Source organism: Neospora caninum, chromosome Ib (genome assembly GCF_000208865.1).
Source record: "Neospora caninum Liverpool complete genome, chromosome Ib".
Lineage (NCBI taxonomy): Eukaryota > Apicomplexa > Conoidasida > Eucoccidiorida > Sarcocystidae > Neospora > Neospora caninum.
The window spans coordinates 44,117-57,384 of NC_018386.1; the positions used below are offsets into that span (position 1 = coordinate 44,117).

At 54.9% G+C, this 13,268-nt stretch overlaps 2 protein-coding genes across 2 annotated transcripts; one reads left to right on the forward strand and one right to left on the reverse strand.

The window, feature by feature from the left end:
• Positions 1–35: 35 nt before the first annotated feature.
• Positions 36–5,603, reverse strand: NCLIV_002480 (cbr-DPY-23 protein, related; the record flags this gene model as incomplete). The annotated part of the gene is made up of 9 exons (XM_003879746.1): positions 36–134; positions 412–546; positions 973–1,022; positions 1,300–1,431; positions 2,164–2,403; positions 3,131–3,461; positions 3,801–3,971; positions 4,614–5,006; positions 5,571–5,603. 9 exons carry the CDS (start codon positions 5,601–5,603, stop codon positions 36–38), a joined length of 1,584 nt encoding a protein of 527 aa, XP_003879795.1.
• Positions 5,604–6,567: 964 nt separating this feature from the next.
• Positions 6,568–9,906, forward strand: NCLIV_002490 (hypothetical protein; the record flags this gene model as incomplete). The annotated part of the gene is made up of 5 exons (XM_003879747.1): positions 6,568–6,810; positions 7,231–7,312; positions 7,891–7,991; positions 8,696–8,987; positions 9,293–9,906. 5 exons carry the CDS (start codon positions 6,568–6,570, stop codon positions 9,904–9,906), a joined length of 1,332 nt encoding a protein of 443 aa, XP_003879796.1.
• Between the last annotated feature and the right edge of the window lie 3,362 nt (positions 9,907–13,268).

Here is a 13,268-nt window from a genome sequence, read left to right on the forward strand (position 1 = left end):
GGGTGGTAAAGAAGTTTGAGAACTGTCGGAAAACATCACACCCGACAAATGTAGGAGGAAGACTGGGTGACATAGCGGACCCAGCGGAAGGGACTCGCAATTCCGTTATTCTCTGCGATTCGCAGATAGCGCACCTAAACAGGCAAAGGAACGCAGAGCACGGCACCAGCACTTTTTCGGGGGAAGAAAAACCCATCTGCATGAACGTCCACACACCTGTCTGCCCACACTTTGCCCTCGCTCCTAAACCGTCTGCGTATGCCTCGTATTTCTGATCGCCAAACAGGAAGCCGATCGCACAAAACACGAACTGAGTCGGAAAAACTGGTGTGCCCCGCCTCTTCCCACTTCCTCGCCTGGTGTCCCTTTCCCCCATTTCCTTCTGTTTCTCTTCTGCGCAAAAACCCATACCTGCAGATTGGACACATTGAACATGGGGATCTCGAATGTCATGCTGATTGGGCCGAACTCCTTTCGATAGACTGCAGATGCCGTCACCGGCGACGAGGAGGTGAACCGCGCGCGCATGATCATCTCTGCGCCTCCCTGAGGCGAGGAAAACAGAGAACGAACAGACATGCCAGTCTTTCGTTCTTTCCCTGAAACGCCGAAACTTGCGTGGAGCATTCCACCCCACAACGAAGTGCTCCACCTTTCTTCCAAGTCGACTGGACGGAGGGCTGCAACGCGCACGTGTGTGACCAGGCTCTGAGCCGTTAACGCACAATCCGTGCAAGGTGACAGAGAGGCATATTCGGGTCGGTTCTGCGTCGTCCACCACGCGGGTTCAAGTGCCGCCCCCCTACCCCCCCTGCTTCGCCGCTTTTCTGCGGGAGTGGGTCAGAAGTTCCGTTCCGTTATTTCTCTCCACAGCAGACCGCAGAGCTCCGGAGCGTGTCTGAAGCGGCCGAGAGACGGAGGAGAGAAACCCCGTTCGAAAGCGGGGACCACGGCGTCCACTGTGCGACTTACATGCAGTTTCCGAATGCTCCATACCAATCTTTTCTCGGCCGGGAGAAACTCTGCAGACTGAAAGCACGCATCATCCACGAGGCACGAACTGGACTGGATCCCCGCCCCTCAAACCTCTCCACAGAAACACGCAGCGAGTTAGTGGGCGGAACTGAAGGCCGCTGACGCACACCCCGCCGTCGCCAAAAACAGCGTCAGTTCCGTCTCGACCCTCCGAGCCAAACGCTGAGGGCAAATGCCCGCGCTGCGATCTGATTTAGAGACGGACGGCGAGTGCGTCAAACGCAGCTGGCCCCCCGAGAGCCACAAGCGAGACGGCGTCCTTGCCTGGAGAGGAACGGGAGGAAGGAGCTCTGTGGAACAGGCCACGATGCCTTTGGGGAGTGGAATGGACAACACCACAGTCGCCGCGTAAGTCTGCTCCGGAATGTCTGCCTTGACTTTCACCGTCAATTCTCCCTGTGCAGAAAAAAGCGCATGTTGGCACCGAGCTTCACACACACCGCATCATGCAGCGCATGGCTGCGTCCGTAAAAAGACGGCCCTCCTCAGAAACGACGAGAAGCGAAGGGTACGCCGAGAGGACAGGGAGTGTGTCGCCGGGCCGTGAGAGCCCCAAAGAGAAACCAGCGACACCCCCCCCCCCCCCCGACGACGGCCTCTCAACCTCAGCGCCCACGGGTTGACTGCAGACGCTGGCCCGTTTGCCCCGAAGGCTGCGGGAAGGATTCGATACTTGCGATAAAAGGAATAGGTGATTTAGCGGAGACACTCGGCCGCAGCCACCCGCATTCTGCAGCCAAAACTGTGGAGGGTCGGAAAATCACCTTGGACCCCCCGCACACAGCGGGGGGGGGGGTCTACGGCACTGCGAATGAACGGCATCTGACTCTCACAATTCGCTGAATCCAAGGACGGGAAGAGACGTGGTAGCACCCCGAGCGTCCGCGGCCACAAGCGAAACGCATGCGGTTCAATTGTCCTGCGCTGATCCCCGACTCCGAACCCTCGAGATCTATGAACGCTCACAGGCTGTGCTGACGCCCCTGTTTTAGATATGCCCACAGCCTGTCCACACATTTGTAAAAGAGACATCGCCATGCATGCGCAACCCTGTGCCTTTGTTGGAGACCCTCGTCCGTTCTCGCTCCCCGGCAACCCCTTTCGTTGCAGGGCCGCCCGCATCTCAGCACTCGGGACAGCGTACTTTCGTTTGGCCGCAACGCCAGTCGATCGACGGGAAGATGCGGAAGGGAACCGCCTGGCAATGCGAGACGCGGTAGTTCATCAGGACAAACTCGCCGTCGGGCGGGAAGAAGGTGAGAAGTCTTTGCGGCGCGTCGAACTCAGACAAGTCAACGCATTCGTGGAAATTGCACGCGTCTACCCAGACAGTCGACGCTCCTCTTGAACCGTGGCCATTCTGACTGCCTGGCAGGAAACGCAACGCTTCACGAGGGAATGAGCGACAAGAGAGACGCCACGGCTTTTCCGCCCAGGAAAAACGGAGGGCTCTACACAAAGCCTGGGGGCGGCGCGCCTCCAGAAACCGGTCGCCGTTCTGCCTATTCTGTGCCGCTGCGCCTGCTCTCCTCTCCTTGCGTAAATGTCTTTCAAACCGCGTGGGACACACGTATCTCTCCCGACACACATCGACGAAATAGTTACGGCACCTGTGCATACCCATCTGCACAGACTCTGGCATCGACGCTTCCGTGTGACGCGCCGCGGCCGTGCGTCTCTTGAGACAACCGTTCCGTCTTGCGAGTTTGTCCCTTTAAATAACGGCCCTTTTCCACAGTTCCGGATGCACCAGGAAGCTCTGCGGCTCGCGTGATGCTTGAAGGTTTCTACCAATGTAAAACCGTTACGCCAATTTGGACCGCGACTGGAGACGGGGATCCCACATCGGTCGCAGTCGCACCATGGAAGATGACTGCGTTTCTGCCCAGCGTGCGCTGACATTCGCCTATGCTGTGCCCACCACAGAGCTCTCCTTCTCTCCTTGAGCGTTTCCCATCTAGTTAGAGAAGTAGTAGGGCGGGAATTTAGGGTGTTGCACGCTTCACCGGCCTCGTTCGCATTCCCGTGTACGCTGGTTCACATATCTCGCTCCAGGACTGTGTAACTGGAGTTTTCTCGCATCAAGTTCGCTGACCTGTTGCTTGGCTGACAAAGACAATGTCGTCGTTGAGGGCGAGTTTCAGGAGGTACTTTCCGTCCAAGTAACTCTTCATCTGGATGCTCCCGTCGAGCGAGGCATTGACCACCTGACCACTAGAGCTTAGAACGACGGTAAGTCTCTCCAAGACATCGACGAAGATCTCGCTTCTCCGCACGTTGCCGGCGACTCCGCGAGGGCCTCGCCCCCCGAAGGGAGTGCCTCTCGCCCGCTCGCCTGCCGTCGCCCCGACAGGCCGGTGGGATGCATTGCTCGGGATCGTCTTGGGCGCCAAGCTCGCCAAGGTTGACAAACTCGACGTGATTTGCTGAAGCACAAAACACCTCAGAAACCAAAGACGCACACCTGCAAACGCGGCCAGAACGCCGCATGTATATAGGGTATGTACAGTGAATGCTTATGCGCTTGAACGTTGTTTTGGACAGACATCCGAGGCATCCCTGGGTGTCTCCAGATCTACGCTTCCACAGACACATGCTGGTTTTGAATGAAACGTGAACGCGGAGATCAAAAAAAACTGGACAAGTAGAGCGGGAAGGTGCGCAGACGAACTGGCGAACGACGGCACAAAGAGAAAGGAGGAAGACAAACGCGACGGAGACGCCCTCGCGTTCTCTCCTTTCTCAAGTCTCGAGAAGACTCTCACGCTTTTGACTGGAGGAGGATCAACAAGAATCGCTTCGGAGTAGATCGCGGATTTGAGGGACTCTGTAGAGGTCAGCTGAGGATAGCCGTAGTCGATGATCTCGTCGAGAAGCTCGTAAATCATGACAAAGTTCTTCCGGATTGCCTCTTCGTTTAAAACCCCACAAAAATCCTGCGAAACACCGAAAGTGGGCCAGTAAAAAGATGACTCCTCTGCATGCAGTTGCACGAGCCCGCGTCTTCGCCCTCCTGCCGTTGGCTTCGCTTCTCGTTGCCCAAAAACACAGACAGCCCCCCGGATGCTCGAGACGCCGGCGTGCAGAGACAGAGAGACTTCGAAACCTGAAAGGAGGCACTGTCAACTTCTCGTGGTCTCCCTCCTAGCAGTGAGAAGCGAAGCTGAATCAGCTCAGAACAAGCACAAGAGGCTTGGGATATGAAGAGCCGGCCGTTAAACTCGGAGAATCATCTCGGGCGGCGTGTGCCTTTCATCGCTCCGTAGGAGGCTTGCTCTAGACTGTTTTCCGCACTCTTGCGATTCGTGAGTCTCTCGTCCCTTGCTTCGCGCTTCGCGTTCCGCCTCTGTGTATCACACCCCCCCTTCCCCGCAGGTTTTCCTCCCCTCCTGCGTGCTCTTCGTCCTCAGGACGAGTCACAGGGTTCTCTCAACTTGGCTGTCTCCCTCGATTATTACTCTCCAGTCGATTGCGCGTTTTGGTTTCCTCTCCTTTTTCGTCTCGCTTTCTTCCTTTGCTTCTTCGCGTCTCTCGGCGCGGCCTTATCTCTTTTTCGTTGGCAAACAAGAGGGACTGACCTGAATGATTTTCGTGAGGCGGTGAAGGAGTTCAGTGAGCACGGCAGGAGACGGATTCTGCTGCGTGGTGAGGACAAAGTAGAGCCCACTTCTCCTCAAAAAGGCGAAGGAGATTCCATTTACACAGAAGAGAGGCGAGGCGTCGCCGGCGCCTCCGAGGCCTCCCCGGTTCATCATCGCGAGCATCCCGGCGGTGCACGGACTGCCTCGGGCTGCGCATGCACTCGATTTTCCGGAGCCTCCCGTCGCGCCTCCAGCGCCAGAGAACTCGGAAGACGAGGGCCCGTTCCAGCAAGTCACGTGCCGGTAGAAGATTTCGGCGCTTCCCTTGGGTGCGTCATTTCGGTAGTCCTTCGTGATTAAACAGTCCCCGCGAGGGGACAAGACGTAGAACTGGGAAAGCATCGGGGAAGAGAGACAAGAAAAAGGAGGGACAAGGCCGCTTCCAGACACAAGGGGGAAGAAAGTCGAGTGGCAGAAGAGGAGGAAAGGATGCACACACGAGCGAGGCGGAACCACGGAATAACAGCAGAGACAGAGAAGAGAGGGGGAGGGGAGAGCAAAGAGAGGAAACTCGCTCCTACGCACGGGTAGAATGGAAGCGGTCCAACGATATGCACGTAAAAAAGGGACAGAAAGACACAGTCCGTCGGAAAAAAGGCTCGGTATGAAGGGGGGGGCGGCTCGACCAGAAGAAGGAAACAGGTGACGGGAAACAGGATGGGAGACCTTTTAAAGCGGCCAAGAGCAGACAGAAAGCAGATTCAACAAACAACTGGATACAGATTGGGGTTAGGCGACAAATTCACGGACGATAAGACGAGAAGGAAGGACCGTAGAACAATTCCCTCGTTTCACACACTGGGGTCACCTCGAGAGGACGAGGCGATTGAAGGGAAGCGCCGACACAGAAGGAAAAACCCGAGGAATGAAATAGCGGAGAAGACATTCAAATACCTCGCAGTCCTGAGAGGAGTGGACGACCTTCATCGCCAAGGAAAACAACGGGGAAATTGCTTCAAGGAAAAAGATTCCTCGTCATCCGGGAACATGCCATGTCTTGGGTCCACTGGAGACCGGGCAAGACCCCGGACACGTGGTTACTCGTTGTCTTTTGCGGTTTCTTTCGTGGTTCGGATAAAAAGTGGTGCTCGAATTTGAACGACGTCACTTCTCGTTGTGAGGCCTGGTCACTACGCGCTCAACGACTTTTTCCCCGGTGCTGCCATTGTCGGAGACACCGGCACAGTCCCATGGACCTGGGTCGAAAAGGAGGCAATTTTTCCCTTGCGAAAAAGGCGGCGTTCGAAACGGGACTTGCAACAGGGAAGAAGTTGGAAGTCTGGCCTAAGAGGAAACCGTGGAAACTCGAGAGAAACGAACGAAACACACCGGGAGGCGACGAGGAAGTTACACGTGATCCGTACCGTTCTACCAGTGTACATCCACACGGAGTTCCGAAGCGTTGGCCGGAATGCAGACAGGCTCTCTTTCCCTGTAGAGAAGCAAACGAAAAACAGGGAAAAGAGAATTGTCTCCTGTCTCGGAACATAAACTGCCGCTTATGTGCAACCGTCCTGTCCTGTCGCGCCAACCTTTCCACGAGGCATGCACAGAGTGTGCTCGTTTTTCGCGCTTCTGCATCTCCTGTCGCCCTGTCTATTCGCATGCGCGACCGCTCATTTCTTGCTCAGCGTTCCTCTCCGTTTCTGCCCGTAGATTCATATGTATTTGTATAAATGTGCGCGACAGAGATTTCTCTCCCTCTCTCTCTGTTCCATATTGCTTGCCGGTTCGGCTTCTGTTCCATATTGCTTGCCGGTTCTCGTTTTTTCCTGTCCTCACCCGTACCGGCGACAGATACGCGTGAGGCAAGGCCTCTGTCCTGGTTTTCTGCTCCCCTTCTCTCTTCGCGGTCTCCCGCCCTCTTCTCCAACTTCTCCTTCTAGGCACGATGGCAGACCGAAAAGTTCTGGTCCGGTACTACCCGCCTGACTTCGACTTCGACGTTCTGCGACAGAAGAAACGTGTCCTGTACCGGGCAAAGGAACTGCAGCATGGAAAGAAGCAGCGCCAATCGGGGATGAGCAAAATTATGAACGTCAGAATGATGTTTCCCTTCACTCTTCAGTGCGCGTCATGCAGAGAATTCGTCTACGTAGGGACGAAATTCAACTCCCGCGTGGAGCGAGTGCAGGTGCGTCCTTCGGCCATGTTCTGTCAAAACGGTCGGTGCCTGTCGTGGTCCTACGACTTCAGTACACTCACCCCTCGTGTCCCCGGTATATCTCAACCACTTGCTATTCGTAGCTCTCCATGAAAGCATTTCCCTACCTTTATACACATGTACAGCTGCGTACACCTGCCGAGGTGCTAGCTACGGTTACCTCCGTCTGTCTCTTGCAGTCTGCAGTTGCGTCAGTCTAATTCCTCTCTGCGCCTATTCTCCTGCGACAGGCCTCGTCTCTGTTTCCCCGACTCCAAACCCACATCTACACATAGCTGCATATGCCTATATCTATATGTATGTATTGCTCGTTGGACAGACACTTCAGAGACAGACGCGTCCAGTTACAAATGCCTACTTTTCTCCCCGTTCCTTTCTTCTCCTGTATAGGGCGAAGACTACCTCGGAATCGTCAAGTGGAGGTTCTATGGGCGATGCCCTAACTGCCGAGGCGAGATCTGCTTCAAGACTGGTAAGCTGTCGCCACCCTCTTCGCCACGTAGGAAGACTAGGAAAGCGGAAAGAACGATTTCGGCTTCTGTTTCCTCGCTCATTCGATCACCTCACACCTCAAGCTTTTCTTGGCCTGCCTGGCACATGTGGAGCTCCTCAGAAGCGGATCTGTCGCCTTACTCATGGAGAGGACACCAGGGGTCGGGTAAACAGATGAAGCTAACTACCCCTTCCAAGCACAAAAGAACTGTGTAGGCAGACCAGCGCGTGTTCTATGGCGATGCGGGGCTTTCCCTTCACCCGAACGATCGTGTGCGTCCCTCAAGGTGTCTGTACACTAGGAGTGCGTCAAATCGTGCGGGACAAAGCGCCGCTGGACGACCCTCGAACCCGTGACTCGCCACTTTGTTTCTTTTCACTCTCGGGTGGTCGTCTGACTCCCCTTGGTTCAAAGAGGACGTGCGCTTGCGTAGGCCATGGCAGACCGCCGGAACTGTGGTGCCTACACACACGTCAACGTGCATGGCTATATTCTACATGGACGCGGGAAAATATATGCATCAAACTACATGTTTCTGGAGGGCATTGCTTTCTCAGATCCGAAGAATGGAGACTACGTGCTTGAGTGGGGAGGCACTCGAACCTACGATCCGATGCGAGATCAACAACTGGCCGAAGAACGCCTGCGAAAAGATCGAGTAAGAGCGTTTCGCCTTCCGGCTCTTTGCACTCCAATTCGGATCGCGTTTCGCTAGCTGTGTTTATATGTTCCCCCCGTTTTTTCTCCGTCCCGTCTTCTTTCATCTTCCTCCTTTTTCGTGTCTTCTTGTCCTTTATGCTTTCTTCGTGGCTCTGAGAAGCCGCCTTGACTTCGCTGACCAGTCCGTTTCTCGGCTGTCTTCATTTTCGTATCTTCGGTGGTGTGCCGGCTGTTCCTCCACCGTCTTTCAGCGTGATTCGTGGACGCACCTTTCGTCTCCTCTCCCCTCCTTAGTTAACGTTTGTCCTGTCTCTGGCTCTTCCCCTGGTTCCCGCTGTGCGCCTCCTCTACCTCGTGATCCCGTGCTTTCCCGATCGTCCCTTCGGGTACCTGTTTCCCCTGATTGCTTCGAGGCGTCTGTTTTTCGGGTTTTCTGGGCGCTCCTCCACTGCTCCCGGTTCTGGCCTCGGAATCGTTTTCCGGTGACGGCGCCTAGGAACGAAGCGCCCTTCCCTTTTCCCCTCGGTCTCGCTTTTTCTCGTTCCTTCGTCGTTATCGCCCGGTGTCTTCTCCTGCCATCGACGCCTTTCTTCCGCTCCGGTTTGCGACTCCTTTCCGTTTTTTATCTAAAAAGGTTGGTATTTGATTACGATATACTTTTAGATGAATGTTTTTAAAAACCCATTTTCACTCGCGTCGCAGGAGCAAGAGCTAGAGGGCGATCGTATGAAGCAGGTCGAGGCGAAGACGTACAACGTGCAGAATGAACTCGCTGCGCTGGAGCAGCTGGAGGAACTGCGGAAGATGAATCGCCGCCTCGTCGACCGAGAGGCAGCCACCGAGCAGGCTCTCCAGTTTCTCAGACAGAACGAGGTGAAACACGGCGACGAAGACGAGTGGGACGATCAGGAGAGAACCGAGTTGATGAAGTTCATGCAGACGCAGCGCGAGCGTCGGGACCGCGAGGAAGAAGACTCGGACTCGGAGGATGAAGGTGCGTCGGCTTTTGACCGGACGCGGCTGTCACGATTCCGAGGCACACAGACGCCGGCTCGGAAGGGGTGTAGCCTTCCTGGTTTGGAGAAAAAAGATAGGTTTCTCGCAGGGAGAGTTTCTCGAGAACGGTAGGCCAGGACGACACACTCGTGAAGCTCCTAGAGGTGACCCGCCGGGAAGAAAAGTGCCGGTCTGTCACCGCACATTTCCGGCGACGGCGCGAGGCCTCTGGGGGTTAAATAAACCGGGCGTCTCGCCCGCTTAGCGTGCAAGCTGTGCGAATTGCGTGGTGTTTGCATGCAGGGACCGTCAACCAGAGCGCGTTGCGCTCCCAGTCGCCTTTTTCGCATCCTGGGGACGCAGGCGCAAATGTCGCTGCCCGCGCACGTTCCACAGCGGCGTCTTCCCACTCGTCTTCGCGCCCAACGTCGCCCTCCCGTAGTGGAGCCTTGAGTCCGCGCTCGACGGCGAGCGAGGAGGGAGGAAGCAGTCTGAACGCGAGTGAAGGCAGCCGGGCGCCGCTGCATTCGTCTGGGAGGAGGTCTGAAGGCTGGCTGGGGCCCAAGGCGGAAAGAAAACATTTTCAAGTGGGCGGAAAAGACGCCGACAGCCGGCCTCGGCAGAGTGCACCCAAGGCGCCCGGGACATCGGCAGCTGCGCCGTCCATGTTCATGCTCACAGCGGTGAGTGACAAGAGTCCTCGGCTAGTTGTGAAGAAGAAGGAAGAATCCGACAGCTTCTCTGATCTACTAGGCTCTTATGCCTCTTCGTCGTCCAGCGATGAGGAAAAGGGCGAGAAAGACGTGGGGTCCCCGGGGAAGGGACACGAAAGAGACGCCCGTGAGGCACAGAGCGGCAGCCAGGAAGACTCGTTGGAGCGCGCAGTCGGGGGCGGGACGAAAAGCGGGGACAAATAGCATCCGAAGAGGAAAGTCGAAGGCTAGTGTAAACGATGTAAACGAAGGCTCAAAGCTTTCTCGAAAGAAATCAAGTTGCGTTAGTGAGAATAAGAACGCAAAAAGGGTGACGGGACATTTTTGCGGAGAATAAAGAAGAGAGAGCGATCCACCTTCTCGAACCTGCTGTCACGTCTTTTTGCAGCCATACATCGGGAAGCTAGAAGGGATCCCTGGGTTGCACGTGATTCGACAGCGTTGCTGCTGAACACTGCTTAGAGACTTTCTTCTCCTCTCGTTTCATCTTTTAAAGATCCCTTCACCACAATCTTCGCACAAAAGGCACCAGCGTCAATACGGCGCTGCAAGCGACGCACGGCAGGGTGTACACACGATTACACGGAGCTTTTTGCAGATTCTTCCACACTGTCTAACCCCTGGTGCGACCTGAGAGACACGGCGTTTCCGCATTTGTCTCCAGCATTCGTTGAACTAGTGAAGCACTCTGTGGTGGTAGCGGATCGCCTACAGCAGACTGCCATGACTTCCCGAGTCACTGACTCCGGCACCACAAAACAGGCATGTTTTTGCCATCGAGTGCAGTGGCACAAGAACACAAAAGTCTGCCCATCAACAAAGGGCCGACAATTCCCCTGGTTTCGATAACCATGTGGGGATCTCTTTGTCCCTCTTAATTTGCTCGCTTCTCGTGAAGCACACGAATTATAGAACCTTGGTCTGCCAGTGCGCCTGGCACGGAGTGTCTCAACATACTTTTCTGCAGGAATTTGGTAACTAGATATTTCATGCGCAACATAGGGTTCTATGAGAAGAAGACAGAGCCGCCCATCTCCTACCTGGGAAAACATGTCTGAAACTCTATTTTGGAGAGCGAGCGACATGCCACTGACTGCAACGTCACCAAGGCTGACCGTACGAGGGGAGCAGCGGGCTCACTTCGCACTGCTGCCGGCAGCTGGTAAGCTGCGCTTCTGCCCGAGCAAACAGCAGCCTCTGTCTCGTCAGGCCTGAATCGAAGCTACCTGGTGGAGGCAAACACGTGCAAGGAGGTTGTGTACCCGAACAGCTGCGTCTTCTTTTAATATCTACAATCGCTTACGCGCTGCTGTACTAGGTCAGACCCTCAGGAAGCAGAAGCGCATTCTGCAACTTTGTATCAGGCAACTCCGCACCTCGCGACTCAGGGAAAGGCACGACAGCACCCGACATGCCCCGAAAACTTCGGCCTGACGAAAAAAGTGTACGCCTCCGTTCCAGCTTGCTACGAGGGCCTCAGCACCCCTGCTCAATTCGAATGGACTGACTGCAGCATTGTTGGACCACGCAAGGTGGCAGCACAACGTTTAATGGTGCCGTTTCGATTGTCAGCGGCGAGGCCAGGCTGGAGCCCACCACGGCCTTCCGCACTTCACGAGGAAGAATGGGCCGTCAACCTGCACAGCGACGACAGCTGGGGCGAGACCCGAGAGCTACAAAACACGAGAGAACCGATACACCAAGCCACCTTCCCACTGTCTGCCTGAAGAGACACAGTGTTTGACTGCATACTACCTTCCCAACGCATTCGGCATTCACTCAGAGAGAACAAGTCTCGACATCCAATATCTCCACACAAAACAGCTCCGCGCAAAAAACAGATGTTCAGTAGCACTTCCCGAGAGAGAGATCTCCTCTTTGCTAGATATACAAGTGCCACAGTACCTTTGGTGATGCCTCAGCATTTCTAGTAGTAGTAGTAGTAGCCGGCGCCATCATTGGATGTGAACAATGACAAAAACCCGGGTAGTCACAAATGGGATATGTAACCCTAACACGATTCCGCTGCAGCGCGCGAATACGAAATATCGGAAACACCGTGTTTAATGGCTCACCACCCCCAAAACAAACCGACTAAACCGCGACTGCACAGTTTTTGTCATCTAGGTGGTGGACCACCTCTCAATTCGTCAGAGTCAAAAGTCCTAATATACAACTTCTGCATTTCTTTCGCTTGCTCCAACTCCGTCTCGGCTTGTTGGCGAAAGCGAATGGGGAGATTTTGATGTCGTGTTAATCCGGCTTGCAGCCCTCGCACCTGCTCTAAATACTCACCCAGTGCCTTACGAGTCAGACGTCTCTCTTTGGCCGCTTTTCTCTGGGCCTCGAAAGCATCTTTCGCTGCAAGCACCACTTCCCTGAACGGGACTGTGTCGCCACGTTGTTCTCTTTCGACTAGGTCCTTGTACCTGTTCATCAACTCCTGTGCTGTTTCCATCTGGTACCGGGACAGTTCTATGTTAACGTTCATTGCCTCCTGCCTTGCTCTCAATTGAACTAGGCGTGCACGCAATACAGGAACGGCGCTTGCGGATGCAGAACACACGCGAATTGCGCAGATGGCTGCAGCCAACAAAAGGATCCTGCATATCGGCGAGAAATCACACGCCATCTTACCTCTGGACAACAAAAGAGCCTCTACAACAGCGCCTGTAAACGCCAGGGGGAACAAATCAACCTGGCCGGAGGATATATACCGTCGCAAAAGTGATACTACAACCGGATCAGGACGTTGCAGAGTAACCGCGAGTGGCCATAATCTGTCATTGTCCCCCGAAGATACGCATAGCCCCGACGTCGCTTACGGCCACCAAGCCATGCAAGGAATCCGGCGTAAGGAACGAACGAATAGAGACGCATAAACGCCGCTCGGGCACGTAGACTATGAGACGCTGATCTCCACGGGGTTGTGGCCACCACGCCTGGTGTGGCGGCTAGAGCGATCCGCGTCAACAGGCGGTTTCGCAATTTTCGGTGTAAGGCGAATTAACAGAGCTGGTCACGGGGTCTGTGAGAAACAATCAGAGCCTCGTCACGGGCGTCACTGGTGAGATCGAGTTTGGATTTCTGAATTCAATCGATCCTTCTCTCTGGAGCAGGCATCAGGGTACCGCGAACGTGGCAGAGTGTGCTGCAGAAAAACTACGATCCGGAGTTCAGACAAGTTCTGCAAGTGTAAGGGTGTAGCGTTAGGACTACCTCCGTCGGGCGACTGTGCCCCGGTGGCAGCTGCCAGTTATGCGTTGTGCGATTATATTCAAACTTCAGTCCAGCCATTTCTTCATATCGTTGTTCGGGTAGGAGGCATGATAACAAGGGGACAGCTAATTGAGCGAATGATGCGCTCTGAAATATCCGGTATGACTCTGGCGACTGTCCCTCTATACAGCCACCCCAATGTCGGCAACTTACTCGCAACTCAGTGTATCATGCAGCCTTTTGAGTCCCCTACATGTTTGCACCCGAACTCTCAAAAAAAGGTTCAGGTAGACCTTGCGCTTGTGACGATGGTAGACTGTACCCGGAAAACCCGGTTAGGTACCACT